Source organism: Haliotis rubra, unplaced genomic scaffold (assembly GCF_003918875.1).
Source record: "Haliotis rubra isolate DU_JTF1 unplaced genomic scaffold, ASM391887v1 Scf219, whole genome shotgun sequence".
In the NCBI taxonomy this organism is placed as follows: Eukaryota; Metazoa; Mollusca; class Gastropoda; order Lepetellida; family Haliotidae; genus Haliotis; species Haliotis rubra.
Genome location: NW_025766214.1, coordinates 186919 through 208539, shown reverse-complemented (window position 1 = coordinate 208539; position 21621 = coordinate 186919). Strand labels below are relative to the sequence as shown.

At 39.4% G+C, this 21621-nt stretch overlaps 1 protein-coding gene across 2 annotated transcripts in view; it reads left to right on the top strand.

The window, feature by feature from the left end:
* Positions 1-21621, top strand: part of LOC124277151 (ras association domain-containing protein 2-like) — a 96433-nt gene that overhangs the window by 56513 nt on the left and 18299 nt on the right. For both annotated transcript variants that reach the window (XM_046712805.1, XM_046712806.1), the window contains exon 3: positions 5494-5765. In XM_046712805.1, coding sequence (XP_046568761.1) covers positions 5494-5765 — 272 coding nt within the window. The remainder of the gene's footprint in view (positions 1-5493; positions 5766-21621) is intronic.

Below are 21621 nucleotides of genomic sequence, written 5' to 3'. Positions count from 1 at the left end.
ATGGAGGATTGAGTAACAGTAATTGATTGCATTGAGTCGTTTGGATTGTGGTACTTCAGGTACTTGACGTTTGTGTGTGCGTGCATGTGTGGTTGCGTCTGTGTGTGTGCATGTGGATGTACATATGTATGTGTGTGCGTGTGTGTGTAATGTGCGTGTGTTAGTACATGTACATGAGTGTCCACATGTGCATGCATGTATCTGCCTCTGCATGTGCATGTGTGTGTGCCTGAGTGTGTGTGTTCATGGGTACATGTGTGCAAGCTTGTTCTTGTGCATGGATGCATGCATGTGGGTTTAGTGTGTGTATGTGTGGCAATATAGCATAGATGTGTAGCTCCAGTTAGTGATGGATGCCAACCAGGCCGCCTAATCCACTCGTCTGCAATTCCCCACCACTAATCCCCAGCATGCTTGTACTGCATCTTCAACATCTCCTCCAGGCTGTGGAGGATCCACAGCTATTGAGTTGTTGTGGAAAACACTCTTGTTTCTCATGGCATTTTTTTAGCCTTTCGGGACAGTATGATTTATACTTTTCATAATTTGCTTTCTTTATCATGTTACAGATCTTAAAGTTGATTTTTGATTTTTATGTAACACTCTTGTGGAAACCACCTAAAAAGTAGAATTTGAGTAAATACATTGCTGTATGATGACATATTTAGAATATTAGGATTAGCATTTCAAGGGACTGGTAGGTCATTAGAATCAGGAAGTTTAATGGAACGTGCCTGCCGTCCGATCTTAGGACAGCTTATCCTGTCTACATATATATCAATTAAACTTCTTATGACCCTCTCTGATGGCAAGGCAATCAATTTAGGAAACTTGTTTGGAATTAGGTACATTTCATACAGGAAGTGTTACAGGTGAGTGAGTGTTCATGTAATATTCTATGAGCTAGCATCTTGGATGGTCTATATTTGAAAAAAAATCTCATTTTGTTTTCTGATTGAGTTGTGTTCAACCAGTTACTGACTGTCAGCCATTCAGTCATCCATCCATTGAATCATTCAACCATTCACTCAATGAGTTAAGACCAATATCTACAAACACACTTGCCTAACCAGTTACTGACATTCTTTGACTGAACCATTCAACTAATAGGTCAACGGTCTTCTCGATCAGTCAAACCAGCCACCCAACCATTAAACATTCCACTCAGCCATTCAACCACCATCTACATACACCACCCCGTGAAGGTCTGGGTTAGAATATTGATCTTCAGTACCCCATGCTTGTGGGTCAGGCTCGCTGAATTGGTTGACACATGTCATCGGTTCCCCATTGCGCAGATCGATGCTCATGCTGTTGATCACTGGATTGTCTGGTCCAGACTCAATTATTTACAGACCGCTGCCATATAGCTGGAATATTGCTGAGTGCGGCGTAAAACTAAACTCACTCACTCTACGAAATATACACACTTGCTCAACAAGTTACAGACAGTCATTAACTCAATATCCATTCGATCAGTCAACCATCCACTCACTCACCCAACCCCACTTAGACGTCCGTAGGTGAGACCGATTGACTGCGTCGCTTGAGAGCCGGAAAGTTGCGCGGGTTCGATGCCCGACTCGTCATGCAAAAGGGTAAAACAAGGACTGGTGGTCCCTGCCTGGAGTCAGTATAATGTGTCTGTGTGGGGTATTCATGCTTCACTGCGGCATGGTATCTCAGTGGGCTAGCATTATAAAACCAGCTTGAGTCTGGGCTAGTACAAGCAGCCGCACATACACATACACACACATGCACGTTGTCATATGAGCAAAATATTCTCAAGCACGACGTTAAACGCAATTTCACCTCACCTCACCTCACCCAACCTCCGTTCACAACAAGCTCCAAGTGTGTTCATGTGTCCAAGTCAGTATTTTGTATTTGACAGATGTAGTGTTTATGAAGTCCTTGAAATAATGTGGCAGTTCTTGTAAAGTACTTGAATTTCAAGAAAGGAACTTCCATGTGCAAATCATGTTCAAATCAGCAGAAAAGTTGAACTTTTTGTCAGCTTACAACATGCATTCTGACATTAGAGTAATACTCCATTCTGTGAATGTAGCAGTGTGGAAGTAGGGCTCCTTGAGTGACTGAAGATTGTCGTTTGAAAATAGTTACAAACTGCTTGTTGTTGTTTTTTCTCCCCACTCAACTACCAGGTTTGAAAGATGGAATTTCAACTCAGCATAAAATTAGAAAATATGGATTTTAGCTGCTGTACAAGTGGTTTAAAACCCAAGAAAACATTCTATGGAATGATGATGTCAAGAAAACAGTTTCACCAGTATGAAAACACAGGTATTCAAAAGTGGAAATCTCTAAGGCTTTTCCACCGTCAATCTCATACATCACAATGATTTTAGTTTTTCCTTAAATCAACAGTAAATCTGAATAGCTGCTTAATACGGAAAGCATCCAACAGACGATCCTTGGCTGATCGATGCTTCAGTGCTGCAGGGTCTTCCAGGAATAATTAGTTCACAACCGTTTACATCATGCCTACGACGCATGCCTATCAAGCCTATTAGGACTGTTAGCGACAGCTCCTTGTCAATTGATTGTACAGACCGAAATAGAAGGAATGGAATAAAAATTCTTTTTGATGTTTTGTGACATAACTTTATCTCCTGAAGGTCAATAGTGTTTTGCTTCAAACTTGAATCTAAAAGGGTTCTATTTCTGGTCAGTATATTATTTGGTCCTATTGATGGATCATTTCCTAAGGAGGAATAATCTGTCATTAAGAAAGGTTAATCAGAAGGGTTGCTATTTTATAGCTTAAAGGTGTAGGGCAGCAGGTTGAAGTCTCAGTTTGGACACTGTCGCTCGTAAAAAATTTGAGACCATTAAAATCTCGAATGTGATGAGCTGTTTTCTCCCAGAATGTGGTTATATTACATAAACCACTAGTCTGTATTAGCTATAGATAGGTTAGATGTAACCAAATATTTTCCCCCTGAAAACTGCAGAATCAAGTGATTTTTTTCTTTATGTAGAATGTAGTTTTGGTATGTACTTGTAAATATATAATGTTAAAGCTGAGAATATTGATTATCCAAGAATAGTAAAAGAACTGTTTTATCGAACAATATTACATTATGTATTAATGGATGGTTCATGAAAGGGGAGTTTGATTAGAAAAGACATGTCTGCGCTCTTGAGACTCAGTTAGGAAGGGGCGGTGGGGTAGCGTAATGGTTAAAGCGTCGGCTCGTCACGCTGACAACCTGGGTTCAAATCCCCACATGGGCACAATGTGTGAAGCCCATTTATGGTGTCCCCCGCCGTGATATTGGTGGAATATTGCTAAAAGCGGCGTAAAACACAACTCACTCACTCAATGTTTCATGGCATCTTCTTTCTTTTTCAAGTGAAGAAGAGCAAGAAGTAGCCTTGAAACAGGTATGTTTGATGAAGTTAGGAAGGCTGAAGGAATACGAGACTGTCCACTTGATATTCTGTGTGTGTGTGTGTGTGTGTGTGCATGCGTGCATGTGTGTGTGTGTGACTTTTTAAAAGAAATAATTCATCCCAAACAATTGGAAAATACAGATTTGCTGCAGGTTTGTTTAGGTTTGTTGTTAACAAACATATTTTGTAGTTTACTGGACATGTATGTGAACAAAAAGAGTAATTGATCTTCTTTCAGAGGTTTTTAAATCTCTTCTCTGACACAATCTCAAGGAATAATGACACAGTTCTCTGGTTCTCAGTCTTGACAGTTGAATCTTTTAATGATAATATGGATATGTATGATAAGTGAAGACGTTAGAATGTTTTAGCTGTATATGTTAACTTTGGCTTGACGATAAAGTTACTAATGTGTGGATGTGTTGTTTGATTAAAGTATGTTGGACAAAGTCACTTGCCTCTGACCATCTCACTTGACTTAACCTAAGTGCAAATACATACCGGTAAGCTGCTTGTCAGGTCCTAGGGGTCACTGGAGCAGGCCTGTCTGGTGACAGTCACTGTGATGGATCATAATAATATAAATAAGTCACAGAAATGGCTACCGGGTAGTGTGTTCTGAACAATCACTGAACATACAGTCAGTAACAGTAAATAACAGTAAAGTAGAAAGTTATCAAGGAAGAAATTATATTGCAAAGAATTTAGATGATGCTTCATATAAACGTTTTGGTTGTCTGAGCGTACACTAGGAGCCCATTCCACAAAACAATTGTATTGCTGCGATGTCACAACTCCTATATGTTAACAGCGACAGTTGTCATCCTATGTTTGCTTCATGGAACAAGGCCTGGCACTAGAAATGTGTACAATGTTGATTTCTGAAAAACTGTGTGAAAGATGCCAGGCATGATCTTACAAAATTTAGCTCTTTGTGCTGAAATGGAATTTATAAAGGTCAGCATAAATTACACTTCATTCAGGTCCCTACCTAAGTAGAATGTAAAGTAAATGAGTAGATTTTATGAATGCTTCACCTTTCTAAGGTCCTGTAAGTTGATCAATTAATATATGTAAATATATGTTATCCATGAGTGATTTGAGTTTGATGCTGCTGTGAAAAGTATTTGTTATATGACTGCATGTGGTTAATTATACAAATAGTATTAAGATATCATGATATTAAACAGTTCGCTCGCCACGCTGAAGACCCGAGCTCAATTCCCCAGATGGGACTTTGTGTGAAGCCCATTTCTAGTGCACCCCGCTGTGATATTGCAGGAATATTGCTAAAAGCGGCGTGAAACCACACTAACTCACTCACTCTTAGTTTAATAGGTCCCTGTTTCTTATGCTTGTCATACAAGGCGACTAAATGGATCAGGTTGTCAGACCTATTGACTCGGTTCATTGCATGTCATTATATCCCTGATGTGAGGATCAATGCTCATGATGTCAATCACTGGATTGTCTGGTCCAGACACAAGTATTTACAGACATATTGCTGGAATATTGCTCAGTGTTAAACAACACAGGTTAATGTGAACTGCTGTGAATATATTGTAAGATCACATTTTTTCTCTAAAGGAGTAGCCTGTTTTACTGACAAAAATGTCAAATGCCTCATATGTTAGGGAGAATATTCTTACCCAAGCTAGAATCAAAAGTTTCTCTCGATTAATCCTGTTTTATATATATCTATACTGTTGTTCTGTACTAATCATATTTATTTTTTCTGTACTAGTTGCCAAAACCTGTTAATATCTGGGATGGAATTGGTCTTAAGCAAGCCTGCTTGTCGTAAGAGGCAACTGAGGATTGGGTGGTCCGGCTTGTTGACTGGAATGTAGCTTGAATGTTGCTGCTTGTTGACTTGGTTGACACTTGTCATCATGTCCCAGTTACAATCAATTCTCTTGCTCGTGATCACTGGATTGTCTGTTCTAACTCAGTTATTTACAGACCGCCGCCATGTAGCTGGAATATTGCTGCATGCAGAGTTAAACAACAAACAAACAAACTACTGTTGCCCAAATGATAACAGTAAATGTTTATGGGTACTGTTTTTTGTTTCAGCACAAGGGATTACCCTACTGCCACAACCCGTGTTACAAGGCATTGTTTGGACCTTCTATACTGGGATATGGATCCAATGTGCATTCAGCTGCCAATTACAGGAACAGTAAACCATTTGATGGAATTACAAACTCCAGTAATATGGATGGAATAAGTACTAAAATATTCAGTTTTGCCAAAAGTGTTTTGCCCAAAAATGTACAGAGTGCCATATCTCAGGATAATACCAAAGTCCAGCCACCTCAAGCTCAGATGCTCTACACTCAGGAAGAGTAAGTGAGATGTTTCTCTTGAAGATTTATGTTGCTTTCTTTGTTATTGTTTTAATTTCAGATGATTAATCTCAATTACTCCCTCTTGGGTAATTGATGAAGTGTATAATTCAACAGTTCCACACTTACACATGTTATATTTGGGATAACACTTTCTCAGTAAACCACAGATTCTAGTACTTTTGTTTTCCTCTACAGTGTGTGGGGTCGATATTTGACATTGTGTGCTTGCAATTAGGTGCCGGACACTGAGAGTGTGAGTTCGAATCCAAGATAGGACTCAACTCAACAAATGTACTATGTACCTTTACTGAGAAAGTGTAATCCCAAATATAACATATGTTACATTTGACCACTTTGTAAATGACATTGTGCATTCAGTTCCACAGTTGGAAAGAATAATATACACAACCTTGTTATGATTCTTGGTTAGAATTGGACCCCAGCAATGTATGGTGGTTGTAAGAGGCGACCAGATGGAGAAGGTAGAGTCAGGTGTGGCCGATTGCTGGTCACCGTAGTCCGGCGGCATGGTTTGTTGCTCATGATATCAACTGGTTTGTGTGCTCCAGACTTGATTACTAGCTGGAGCTATAACTGGAATATTGTTGAGTGCGTCATTAAGCTACAAACAAAAGTTGTTGTTTTGCTTTTACCATTACTTCAGCGATATCATGGTTGAAGACACCAGAATGTGGGTCTAGACATTGTACCCATGTGAGGTATTGAACCCAGGGTTTGATGAGTGAACACTTTAACCTTTTAGCCTTAACTAATTGTAGGGGTACTGGGATGTAGGGGTACTGGGATGTAAGGGTAATGGGATACAACCACCACACCTGTTCCAAGCAATATACAAGCAAATTGTTGTTAGGATTTATACTTGGAAAGTCATGTTCAAGTATAAGAATTACAACAGGTAAGTTCATACAGCTATAAATTGAAAGTTTCAAATTACACAGGCAGGTGCTTTAAATATTTTATTGTTTACAAAAAGGGACATAGTTATTTTCTTTTATTTCATGAGAAAATGTGATTTTGTTTATATTCTCAGTCTTATGTATATATTTTTTTATGGAAACAAGGAATTAGTTTTTTGTGAATGTAAGAAGTGGTTGAAACACCATAAAATCTCTTATTTACTACCAGTGTAGCATCATAATTTGGAGTTACCTCCCCTGCTAGATGGCAGCACTTCCTGGAGATGTTTTGGGTCAAATGAGCACTGGATTAGACACATGTTTAACTAAACAATTTAAAATTCATCTCACCAGAAATGAGTGGGTAAGACAATTTTCTATGCTTGTGTGACATTGTGTAGCTTGAAATCTGATCCATTAGAGTGCTAAGTATCACCTCATGATTTCAATGTCAATCAAACACTGTTTGTTACTAATAACATGTGTGTCTAAAGGTGTACACCAAACTTGACACCTTGTAGATATACCGACATTCCAAAGGTGTTGTGATCTGTTTGACCACAGGTAAGTTATGCTGGTGAACAGTGCTAGCAAGAGTAGTTATTTGTATGTGAATTTAATGATTGCAGCATTAGTTGTAGCTCGTTAAGGGATGGGTATGGGCGTAACATTATGTAACTAGATGACAGGTTAGGTGACTTTATTTAATGTCTTGAATTTATTATTGATTTGTGCAACAGACTGACTGAAGCTTTGAATGGGTCTCAATGCTAGTCTGCTGAACCAGTATTCAGAACTGCATGAGTCAGTTGATTGATTGGAATGTGAATTACCTTGTTCCATTCAAGGTGGGTTAAGGGAGCCTGACGTATGAATTCCTTAGCATTTGCAGGTGTTATGAGATCAAATGGAATAAATGCTTACTGGTCACTTGTGTGGTGACATGCATCTGGCAGCTGTGGCCCTTCTCCTCACTCCTCTATCTTTAATAATGTTCAGCAAACTCTCCCATGATCTGTTGGTGTTTTTGAAGACTTCTATAAGTTAGATGTTAGTAAGTGTCTGTGTTTCAGCAAGTTTTGGGCACCTCAGAATATATGTATCTATATGTATGTGTCTGTAAGGATAGGGGTGGTGAAAGGGGCTACTGTGGGACAATGTTTCGAGTTGTGGAATATTGTTTAAGTATTGCAGTTAACTGGTACCATTGTTTTGATTTTGTTGAAACATTGTAGTGAAATGTTTCTATTTGTTGATATCATCAGTCATCATACAGGCTGACATTTGCAACTCTGTTCAACAAAGATTATTGCTAGCATATTGTTGGTTTATAATTATGATATTGCACTGAATATTTTAAGTTATGCAAATATTATTGCAGTATTTAGACAACAAAAATAAGAAGTTATTTGTTGTTAAACCAGATTCTATGACAGTTGTCTGAATTACTAAGCCTCAAGTAAACAAAGTGAGTTAGTTAAAATTTAATGTTAAATTGCATTTCTCCAGCAATTTAGTTATGTGTTTTAAGGATAACAATCATTGCTTCATCATGTTTCTGCGTCTCCTGCATGGCAATCAGTATGTTGTTATCCATCCAGCACATTTCCCTATATTAGGGTATTATTTCTTGGTAAAGCTACAAATAAAGAAAGACTACAAATATGTTTAATACAATCAACAACTTAATGCTCTATACATTCTATTGTAAATCCACCTGCAGTTTATTGTCGTGTAGTCCACATTGTGGTCAGGTGAGGTGAAATGGGGTTTAACGCCGCACTTAAGAATATTTCAGCTCATATGATGACGTGCATGCGTGTGTATGTGTGGCTGCTTGTACTAGCCCAGACTTAGCTGGTTTTATAGTGCTAGCTCACTGAGATACCATGCTGTAGATTAAACAATGTTTTATGAATTTAGCAGTTAGCATTGTAAGCTGTATGTTCAACCTTGCTGAATGATAGACTAGATAGGTCGCCAACCTACATGCAGTAGTTTCCTTGTTTCATGATGTCAGATATTGTGTGGATGTGTGTGTGTACATCTATCTAACCACGGAGTGATAGAAATATGTAGAATTTGTTTTATAATAAATGCAGTTTATATTAACGGTTTCTGATAAGTGAGTGAGTTAGTTTTAGGCCGCACTCAGCAATATTCCAGCTATATGGCGGCGGTCTGTAAATAATCAAGTCTGGACCAGACAATGCAATCATTGTGTTACATTAGTTTCATTTAAACTTTTTATTAATCTCATGGACAATATCTGGCTCTTCTTCTGAAGAAATTCTTTTTGAAACAAGAAATGTTTTATTAGTTGTAGTTTGGGGTGATTTTAACAATACTAGTAATAATAATTCTGTTTACTGAACACCAATTTCCTTCTTCCAAACAGTTGCTTATAGCTCTGCACGATGCAGGAAAGATAACAAGAAATATGGATCAGTGTGCCATGCTATTTTATTGCAATGGTTCTTTTCTCACGTTATCTTCCACAACAATACTTGGCTGTTTTAGGCATTTGCTATTGATCTTTTGGCCTATTTCACTTGTTATTGGCATGGGTAAGACTACTGCACTGTGTAAAGCCTTATTATAAAATACTGGTAATTGTGGTTCATCATGGTATAGTACCCCGGTATATAATATGGTATCTTGTTGTTGTTCATAGTGATAGATAATTCAGTTTGGAAGCGGCTCACTCTGTTGTTTACAGACATATCCTGTCTATTCACATAAGTCACATTTATGGTGTTTACACTGAACATAGCAAATAAGAAATTCACATTTTTTATCATTAATGATATTGACTTTCAACTGCTTTATCAAACTTGTTAGAGAGAATCCCAATAGTATTAGATTCTTAAGAAATTAAATGTTAGGAGGATGGAAACCTATAGATAATATCAGGGATTTATCTGTTACTGTATTACAGAGAGAGGCGACTAATGGGATTGGGTGGTGAGGCTCGCTGGCTTGGTCATCGGCTCCCAATTGCACAGATCGATGCTCATGGTGTTGATCACTGGATTGTCTGGTCCAGACTCGATTATTTACAGACTGCTGCCATATAGCTGGAATATTGCTGAGTGCGGCATAAAACTCCACTCACTCACTCACACACTCCAATTACAGAGAATATGGCAATTTGACATTGACAATCCCTATCCTACTTCCTGAACCCAAAGGGGATGGTGAGGTAGTGTATAGTTGTAAGTGCGGCCTTGTCACTTGAATGTCAGGTTTGATTTTCAATACACAGTAGGTGTGTCCCCACAGTTGATCATGATGAAGTGAACATTACACTGATAAAAGCCATGTAAAACCACGCTCACTTCTCAGACCTCTGCTTCGGCCGACTAGGTAGAGCCCTAGCATGGAGAGGGTTCATGTTTAAATCCCTACATGTATCACACCAGAATATAGTAAAAGATGGTACTTGTTGGTTTACTGGGTATAAAACCCCACACAGACATGCACAGACAGACAGACATGCATACATAGACACATAGACACAGGCACACATGAACAAACACAAACACACTTACACACACACAGACACAGACACAGAGGCACAGCCGAGACACAGAAAGATGCAGAGACACACAGGCACAGACGGGACATAGAAAGACACAGAGACACATGGTCAGACAGACACACACACACACAGAGACAAGCATGTCACACACACACACACACACACACACACACACACACACACACACACACACACACACACACACTACTCAGAGAGAGAAAGAGAGAGAGTGTGTGTGATTCGTAACATATTGAACAATGCACTTTGATTACAACGAAATGTGTCCAAACAAGGAATGAAGTAAGTACATACACTCAACTTACACTCAACATACTATTCCTCTCAGGATGTGACAACTGCCCATAACTGGGCTACATGGGAGGAACTGAATCATCACAGGTTCATTCTGGAATCAACACATTACAGCAACTCTGGTTAATCCCAGTTGTCATCCCCCCACCACTCACCCATACTTTTGACAGTGTTCATATGTGTGTACTCATCTCATTTTGACAGACTGGAGATGGATAAATCTCAACTAATTTGTGTTACCTTTAGGATATTTTGTTAACTTTAAACTCTTTTAGTCACTGTGATATGCACACATTTGATATGGTACTATAACTTAACAGTAATTGACACATTGTAATATTTTGAAACAATTTGTGTTACCTTCAGGATGGGATATAAACTTTTTCCACCCACTCTCCCATGCCTATACTTGAGGATATCTGTAAATGTATTTGAAACAGTAGTCATATTTTCACATTTCATGATTTCAAATCCAAAATACTTAGTGTTACCTTCAGGCTGTGAGAACTATGTTGCTGTTCCATCTGTAAAGTGTGGGATACAGAGCTGAGCAGGCTGTACACAATGCTGTGTTTCACAGTACACCACTATCTAGACGGAAGTAGGACTTAGTGTACAGAGGAAATATAGTTAGGAGTTTCCTGTAGCTCTGATGAATTCATTGTAAACGTTGTCCTTAGGTTGGCTGAAGTGATGACATGGCCTGTTGATAAATACGGACAATAGACGGAAAGTTTGTTTGCAGCATTGCTGTATTCATAGATTGATAAGAATTTTGAAATCCAGTGCACTTAAATACTTGCACTGTGAGTTACATCCTGCATGTCAGATTGTGCAGGCAGGTGACAGATTGTGGAAACGTGGTTTTCTTACAAACTGACCTCAGCTACACAAGTGTAACAGAGTACCTAGAGACAGCTTATAAGGAATAACAATGAGTCGATCTCGAGCTGAGAGAAAGTCTTCGGCCAACATGGCAGCCTCCATTGAAAGATACAGAAAGTCCAAAAGCTTCAGGTTTGTGATCAGCTGTTTGAGTCATATTTGATTTCACTTCTGGCTTGGAGAAGTCTGTATGGTTTTAGGGGAAGGTAAGGTCTGTATGTTTGTTTTAGGGGGACTGAATTTGTGACTTGTGGGTCACAGTAGTCCATGAGAGTGGACAGAACTCTGAGGAGAGTGACTATCTTCGTAGGCAATTCTTAGTAGTGACCATCTTAAAGGCAAATCTTGGTGGTTTCTCTCTTCATATACAGAGCTTAGTGGTGTCAGTCTTCATTCACAGATCTTAGTAGTGACCATATTTGGAGGTAAATCTTAGTGGTGTCAGTCTTCATTCACAGATTTTAGTAGTGACCATATTTGGAGGTAAATCTTAGTGGTGTCAGTCTTCATTCACAGATTTTAGTAGTGACCATATTTGAAGGTAGATCTTAGTGGTGTCAGTCTTCATTCACAGATTTTAGTAGTGACCATATTTGGAGGTAAATCTTAGTGGTGTCAGTCTTCATTCACAGATTTTAGTAGTGACCATATTTGAAGGTAGATCTTAGTGGTGTCAGTCTTCATTCACAGCCTGATGGTTAAAGTGTCCGCTCGTCATGCTGAAGACCTGGGTTCGATTCCCCACATGGGCACAATGGGTGAAGTCCATTTCTGGGGTCCCCCGCCGTGATATTGCTGGAATATTGCTAAAAGCGGCGTAAAATCATACTCACTCACTCACACTCACTCATTCAGTGTTCAAAGTGTTCATAGTTCAGCTCCTGGTTTGCGTCCACCATGCTTAATGGCACTTATGTTCCTTATGTGAACACACACACACACACACACACACACACACACACACACACACACACACACACACACACACACACACACACACACACACACACACACACACACACACACACACACACACACACACACACACACACACACACACACACACACAGAGGTCATCATATGAGCGAAATATTCTCAAGCACAACGTTAAACCCAATTTCACCTCACCTCACCTCACCTCACCTTATGTGAACAATGTGTTACATGTGGTTGGTAAGTTGTTTTTAATCTTACAAATCAGCCAATGGTTTGGCTGCTCCAGGCTTGATATGATAGTTGCTGTTCCACATGGTTTAAGGTGTGAAAAGATGGCACTAACACTCTTACTATGTTCAGAATGAGTGAGTATGGTTTTTACACTGAAATATGCAAACAATTTCTCAGCAAGGGACACGAGAAATCTGCGTTCACGATTGTGCATTTGGTTGGCATCGAACCAGGTCTTTGAGGTGATGCATGAAGACCACCAGACTACCCCACCGCCCCTTCACTATGTAAACAGCTACTGTTGCTGAACTTGTACAAGGAACCAGATTGACAGAGATAAAATGATTTCCCCCTGAGTATCGGATATGAGCATCATGACACAGTAAAATTGTTTCCGGAGAATTTGTATTTTAGGGTCATTTAAAGAAAAACTACTAAAGTTCTCACATGGGCCCATGCAAGTAAAGCATTGTTTGTTCTGTGATGACACTGTGTGTGTTATCATGCTGTATAACGTGTGGTGACAGTGTAGTTAATGTGGTGTAGAACTGCAGCTATTGGTGAGTTTGAATCCCAGATTTACCCTGATCATGTTTTGTTCTGATTACCAATGCTTCTCATGCTGGTCTTATTTAGACTTCTTGTGAAGATCCGGGTTAGAATTGGTCGTTAGCAACCCATGCTTGTCATAAGTGGCGACTAACGGGATCAGGGGATCAGGATCGCTCTCTTGGTTGATGCATGTCATCGTATCCCAATTGCATAGATCGATGCTCATGATGTCAATCACTGGATTGTTTGGTCCAAACTCATTTTTCACAGATCGCCATCATCTGGCTGGAATATTGCTGGGTGTGGTGTTATACTATGAACAAACAAAACTCCTATTCAAAGTATACGTAAATATTGTGTTGAATCAAAAAGAAAAACTAATAGAAAAGGTTAGATTTCTTTTCTGAACACTGCATAATAACTGAACAACTTAAGTATTATTATATGTTAGATCTGCGATGCTAAGTAGAGAAAACAATTTTTCACTTTCTTGGAAAATAAAAATAAAATGCTAGATGAAGATCTAAACTCTGTAATGAACATATTTAATATAATGTTAGGTTATGTTACATAAATGAAATATTGTAATGAGGAGCCATTTTCAGAAAGTTTAGATTAGCCAGCTATTATATACTGGCATGAGCTCTATTGGAAATACCAGTATTTGTTTTAAGGTGCACTTGGTGCAAGATAATATATATTTGAGGTTGCATTTTACAGGTTCAAGTTCAAGTCAAACCCTTGTGTTGTGTAGCATGTTTTCAGGACAAATCAGGTCAACTTTAATATCATGTGAAGGTATAAAGACGTTGGACTGACTGTAGGCCTCAAAACAGGACAGCTGATATCAGTTGCAAGTTATTGATTTTTTTTAGTGGACCTATGCAGAGCTCCAGATAAGATTTAGCTCATGTGGGTACTGTACCCACTGTATTGTTTGGGAGTGGGTATTATGAATGTTGAGTGGGTATTTCATTTTCCGTTACCCACTGCTTTCAAATATGTGCGTATTTCAGTCATTTTACTCACCTAAGTATTATGTCATTGAGTAAGTTTACTAAGCAGGTATGTTCTGCCTCATGTCATACCTAATCAAAACCAACTTAAACATAATGGAAATGATTTCATAAAAAATCACTCATCCTATACTGACAGTACAACACTTGTCCTATATACTAACAGTACAACTTGATAGCAATCGATGTCTTTTTCATTATGCAAGCGATTTTTATAAATATATTCCGTAAGCATTTGTTTTAAAATTTTTGCGTATCTAACATTTTAAATGCGTAATTGGTACGCAACAATTATTTTTCAATGCGTAATTGGAAATTTTATATGCATATTTTACCCGGATACACAGCTTATCTGGGCCTCTGCATATGTCTTAGACTTTCATATTTAGGTGTTTATTTCACTCAATATCATACAAGTGATATAATTTAACTGTCAAATCATATCGAGAACTATGTTTGTAACTTGCTTAGCCCATTTTCAAAACAACAGGATAAAAATCTTAGTGAAATATATGTTGGGTCATTTCTTTTTGAAACAAATATGTAATAAAATATGTAAAAGATGGTGAAGATCAAACAGGTAATCAGCAGTTTGTGTTTTCACAACAGAATAAAAAACTTAGTGAGCTATATGTTTAATAATTTCTTATTAAAACAAATATATCTCATAAAATAAGTAAAACACGATGAGGCTGTTTACACAGGTAATCAGCAGTTTGTGTTTTTCTAAATAAAAATCCAACCAACATGTCCACTTGACTTCTTTTCCCCGAAACATCCAGGTGTGCATGGAGAAGAAATAGCAGCGTTGCGTTGAGGGCGGTTTGCTTGTTGACAGTCAGTTTTGTCGTAATGTTTAGAGTCCTGTGTCTATAAGCCAGGGTTTGCCTATGGCTCTGCACCTCCTTGTTGTTCTCAGAGCCAACGTTCACTGCGCACACACTAATGCTGGGCTGTTTGAACCTTTTTGAGAATTGTTGGACCAGCTAGTTAAGCATATACCTAAGCGCTGACCATGTTGATTCATTGTTTTTTTGCAATCACTTCGAGCTGTGTTAACTTGCAGTGTTGGGCTTGGGAGTTTTAGTTTGCTTTTGTAGGCATTGAAGTTGCAGGGGCTAGTTTGAAGTGATATTTTTGTCTTCCTCACAGGTATGTTGTTCGTTGTTCATGTTTAGAAGTGTAAATCGCAAATAGTCACACTGTCTTTATTTAATGAGGAAAAGAAACTGTTTTGTTTGTAAAGGTATTTAGCTATGTTTTAGGTGCTTTGCCATTACAGTGCTTTTGTTGAAATGTATGGAGATACTTGTTTGATGAAAACAAATGTCTGAGTTTAGTTTTATGGAAGGAATAGAGGGCCCTGTGGTCTATGGAAATGTATTCTGTTGTGTTGTATCGTGTCCTTTACCCATGGCGAGATCCATGGGGTAGTGTGGTGGCCCTGTTGTTAGTGTATTAGCTTGCCTCACCGAAGGTCCATGTTTGATTCACCAAAGGGGAAGCTCATTTATGGTATCCCCTGCCATGGTGTTGCTGAAAGTGGCAGATAACTATACCTCATGGAAACCAATATGGGAACACATGACAGTACAAGTGTTCCTTTATTCTTTCCCAGCCTTCTTCACAAGGTATGTATTGCACTGTGAGTGAAATTCTGGAAATAAATAAAGGAATGTTTGTACTTTCATGTGTTCCCTTATTCGTTTCTGTGAGTATACTTCCGTGAAGATCCGGGATAGAATAGGTCTTCAGCAACCCATTCTTGTCATAAAAGGCCACTATGCTTGTTGTAAAAGGGATCGGGTGGTCAGGCTCGCTGACTTGGTTGACACATGTCATTGATTCCCAGTTGCGCAGATCAATGCTCATGCTGTTGATCACTGGATTGTCTGGTCCAGACTCGATTATTTACAGACCGCCACCATATAGCTGGAATATTGCTGAGTGCAGCGAAAAAATAAACTCACTCACTCACTCTATGAGTAAACATTCACTCTCTATTGACAGGATCTCACTTTGTGAGTTTGAATCCCAGATTTATCCCGCTTATGATCTTGATCTGTCATTTACCATGGCAACCTGTGCTTCACAACTATACATCACTTTGGGCTTTCTTAACATCTACTGCTGTTAGATAGCAAATACTTTTCAGAGCAGCATGAAATTAGCTATCACACAGACTTGGTTTGAGCTTGTTGCATTCATAATATATATTCTTTATTTATCTCATGTCAGCCTGAAATTACACTTGTTGCTAAGTAGGTGGTAAGCCGCCAAACCCCATAAGCTTCATGATCAATAAAATAAATGTATTTTCTGCATGTGGTTGTCATGGTAATTTGAAAAGATCAGCATGTATTGAAACAGCCCAGTGTTACTCCCTTGACATTCTAGGTAGCAGTGGAGAGGTCTGGAGTCTGGCCTCTGTACTAAGTGGATATATTGTAGCGAATACGTGATATAACTTTGTGATGTTGTATTAAATCCTGTTCAATAGAAATGAAGGACCTTGCACTCTCTTCTTTTTTGATATAACTACAGTTAATCTTTCATGGCATGACAAATTGACTGTAGTAGAAAAAATTGGGGCTCCTTTACTATTTTTGAGTAGTATGTATCCTTTTATCATGGACATAATTTTTTTTGTTAATTTATCATTTACATGAAAAACAACATTTATGTTTTTGCAAGGTTCAAGATACCTTTATTTTGTTTACATTAAGAGAGGTAGTGCAACAAGTTTCAAAGTGCACACCCTCACTGATAGTTTTATGAATGTTCATCTATCTTTGCACTGAGGCGTGATATTGGCCATGTTTTGTGAGTTTCCCTGATAACCCATGTGTAAAGTCATGTGTTAGTGGGATACTTAAGTGTGGTAAGACCATCAGTGGGCTAGAGGTATATCTAGTGATAACACCCTCCAGGGAATATAGGCCTGGTATTTACATAGCTGCTGTTCTAGAACAGGCTTGTGGCTCCGGGTCCGGATTTCTGCACTTCACAGCATGATGAAGGTGTACACTCAACTTTGTCAGTCAGTTGTTTATTCAATTTTAACATTTAAAACTCTTGTGGGAATACAGATCTGTTATAGATATTAGCATTGTTAGCTGCTTGCACAAATTCATAAGTTGCTATTGACATTTTAAGTAGATAGCTTTACTTTTGCCAGATACAGCTGTGCATGTTTCATGGAATGGTTTTATCTTGTTCTTTGCTCTATTTTTAAGATTTGACCCTATTTGTTTGAGACGAAAAGCTATATCTTTTTAAATACTAATTGTAGGTTTGCTTATGGCAAGTCGTAATATTTCACTGTGGTATTCCATAATAAACATATTCAATAAAATAACGGCTGCTTTTTTAGGTTAAGGTTATGTAGTTCAGCACTAGCATTAAAGGGGTGGTTAGGTAGCTAACTGGTTTAAGCTTTTGCTTATCATGCCGAAGATAAGGGTTTGACTCCCAATAATGTTTTCATCTATTTTTGTATCCCAATCTGTATCCTGAACCTAAGATTTGAGACAAGTTACTGGTACTAGTTTGTAAAAAAAATCGAAAGAATGCTTTTGGAAGAAGAACATTTTGTTTGTGGTTTTCTGCCAGAATAAGATCACAGCTAGTTGAGGGGTGTTCAGCAAATACCACAGACTTAGACTTAGAGATATGAACAGAAAAAGCTCACAGTAGACACTCTTTTAGTGCACTGGGCTTAATAGATTTAAATGATTCACATGTATGGTTGATGATGCAATAATGTTCTGAAATGTTTTCCATGGAACCAGAGATAGATATACGTAAGTAATTCAAGATAACTTGGAAAGTTTTTGTGAACTGCCAAATCGTTAAAGCTATTTTTAGTGTGTATACGGTTTCAGTAATATGTATAAAAACAAAATTCACGAAAACAATTATTTAAACACATGTTGAAATATTTCCTGTATTGTATGCATACTTACTGTTAGGTATTGACAATTAGATTATGTGGATGTGTTTTGAATATTGAAGTTCTGGTATAATTATGTGATGCTTGTGGTAATGCTGACAGTTCCTTGTTAGAAGGATGTGTGATGTGGTCTGGGTGAAGGCTGTTATGATGTATGGATGCAGTCGTGTTTCCTGTAACAACATGCCATGCTAACAAGACAGCAGGAGAGATAGCTGGTGCAGTGGGTCCTAGGTGGAAGAGGGGAATCATTGTTATGGGATAGGCTGAAGGGTGCTGGGTGTGAGATAGGTGTGAGGTGGGTGTGACGTGGGTCTGACGTGTGTGTGACATGTGTGACATGTGTTCAAGATGTGTTGGGGATTTGGTCAAAATGTGTGTGAGATAGGTGTGGGTGTGAGTGTTCAAGATGTGTGGGGATTTGAGATAGGTGTGAGTGTGTGACATGTGTGACATGTGTTCAAGATGTGTGGGGGATTTGGTCAAAATGTGTGTGAGATAGGTGTGAGGTGTGTCTGACGCGTGTGTGACATGTGTGTGACATGTGTTCAAGATGTGTGGGGGATTTGGTCAAAATGTGTGTGAGTGTGGGTGAGGCATGTGTGTGACATGTGTCAAGGTGTGTTGGAGGGTGAGAAATGTGTGTGTGAGTGTGATGGTGTGTGATGTGTGTGCTAGATGTGTGTGTGAGATACATGCGAGATGTGTTCAAGATGTGTGAGAGATTTGTGTGAGATGTGTGTAAGATATGTGTGTCAAGATGTGTGTGAAGATGTGATCAAGATGTGTGACATGTGTGAATGATGTGTGAAGTGTTCATGACTTGTGTGTGCAAGATGTGAGAGAGATGTGTTTGAGGTGGGTGTGAATGATGTGTCCAAGTGAGATGTGGGAGAAATGTGTCCAAGAGATGAGGTGCAAGATGTGGGAGAAATGTGTGAGGTGTGTGTTATGTGAAGGTGCAAGATGTGTGAGAAATGTGTGCAAGAGGTGTGTGTTATGTGCAGGTGCAAGATGTGGGGGAAATGTGTGCAAGAGGTGTGTGTTATGTGAAGGTGCAAGATGTGGGAGAAATGTGTGCAAGAGGTGTGTGTTATGTGCAGGTGCAAGATGTGGGGGAAATGTGACTTATGTGAAAGATGTTTGTGAAATGATTTAGAAATAAAGTTTGTGTGAGATTTGTGAGAAGCAGATGTGACGTGGGAAAGAGATATGCAAGATAGTTTAGAAATAAGATATGAGTGTGGGATATGAGTGAGTTGTGTGCATGAGATACAAATGGAATGTGAGATGCACGTAACATGAAGTGTGCAACACACATGCAGAATCTGCGAGGGTTGTGAGGTGCCTGAAAAATGAGCGCAGGATGTGCAAGATGTGTACAAGATGTGTGCAAGATGTACAAGATGGATGTGACATATTAGATGCATGCAAAATGAACACATGATGTCTGTGTGCAAGATGTGTGCAATGTGTGTGTGTCATGCGTATTGGATGCATGTGAGACAGATATTGATATGAATAAAAATGGTAATGAAGACTGGTAGGATTTTGGTACAGCCACCTAGGAGGCCACATTATCTTCATGGTGCCATATCCTGACAGCAGGTTTCTCTGATAGACTCCGAGGCAGATGTGTACAAGGACATATGTTTATCACAGCCGATGTTAACAGGAGCTCATACATGTAGATGAGAGCAGGAAATAGCTGGACTAGGGAAGACTAGCATATGCTGAGGACAGGACGAGGAGGGAAACAGCTGTCTGATCAGGGTTAGATCAACCAGGACATACAGTGGCTGTATCACATAGAGGTGTGCCAGGATACTTGTCAACAATGTGTAGTTAACATAGGACCTGACATACGAGGAATGATGTGAGATAGGCAAGACATATCGTTTCATTGATTATTGGGAATTATGGATCGGATATTTCATTACTTTTTTGGAAGTGAGAAAAAGTCTACTCCAGCTGTTAGGAATGACAGTGCTGTGGACCCTAAACAGTAAGTATCTCCTGTTGGTCTGTCAGTCACACTTGTGAAAATGTGAGGGTGGATTGTAGTGCCGATGAGTATCTGATTCCCGGAGGGAGTGTTGTGGTTGTGGTGGTGGCATGAACAGCGAGAAAAAGGGAGGGAGGTGAGTTAGTGTCAGGGTCAGTCTGAATGATTATCAAGGTCAGCAGGGTATTAGGGATCAGCCTGAATCAGTATCAGGGCAGCAAGTACAAGGGGTCAGCCTGCGTGATTATCAGGGTAATTAGCCTGAATGAGTATCGAGGGGCAGCCTGAATGAGTATCAGGGTCAACAAGTATTAGGGGTCAGCCTGCATGATTATCAGGGTATTAATTAGCCTGAATGAGTATCGAGGGGCAGCCTGAATGAATATCAGGGCAAGGGTCAGGGCATTAATATCAGGGAGGTGCAGCCTGAATGAGTATCAGGGCAGTAAGTCCTAAGCCCAGGGCATTAATTAGCCTGAATGAGTATCGAGGGGCAGCCTGAATGAGTATCAGGGTCAACAAGTATTAGGGGTCAGCCTGCGTGAGTATCAGGGTATTAATTAGCCTGAATGAGTATCGAGGGGCAGCCTGAATGAGTATCAGGGTCAACAAGTATTAGGGGTCAGCCTGCGTGATTATCAGGGTATTAATTAGCCTGAATGAGTATCGAGGGCAGCCTGAATGAGTATCAGGGTCAACAAGGGGCAGGGTATTAATTAGCCTGAATGAGTATCGATGCAGCCTGAATGGTCAGTATTAGGGGTCAGCCTGCGTGAGTATCAGGGTATTAATTAGCCTGAATGAGTATCGAGGTCAGCCTGAATGAATATCAGGGTCAACAAGTATTAGGGGTGATTATCAGGGTATTAATTAGCCTGAATGAGTATCGAGGGCAGCCTGAATGAGTATCAGGGTCAACAAGTATAGGGGTCAGCCTGCGTGAGTATCAGGGTATTAATTAGCCTGAATGAGTATCGAGGGGCAGCCTGAATGAGTATCAGGGTCAACAAGTATTAGGGGTCAGCCTGCGTGAGTATCAGGGTATTAATTAGCCTGAATGAGTATCGAGGGGCAGCCTGAATGAGTATCAGGGTCAACAAGTATTAGGGGTAAGCCTGCGTGAGTATCAATTAGGGCAGCCTGAATGAGTATCAACAAGTGATTTTTAAGGGGTCACTGCGTGAGTATCAGGGTAGTAATTAGCCTGAATGAGTATCGAGGGGCAGCCTGAATGAGTATCAGGGTCAACAAGTATTAGGGGTAAGCCTGCGTGAGTATCAGGATATTAGGGGTTAACCTAAATGAGCACAAAGGATCAGCATCAATTCTAAGCACTGGGCTAAGGTTTGTTTAAATCAGGGTTAGGGCTACACAGACCAGGGTTGGAAGTGAAGAACAGGACTTGAGAGGTCACATACTGATCATGACTGTCATAGTTTCTTGTAACAACATATCAGCATATCTGTAACATCTGTCCCTACACCTGTTTGGGATTACAACCGGATC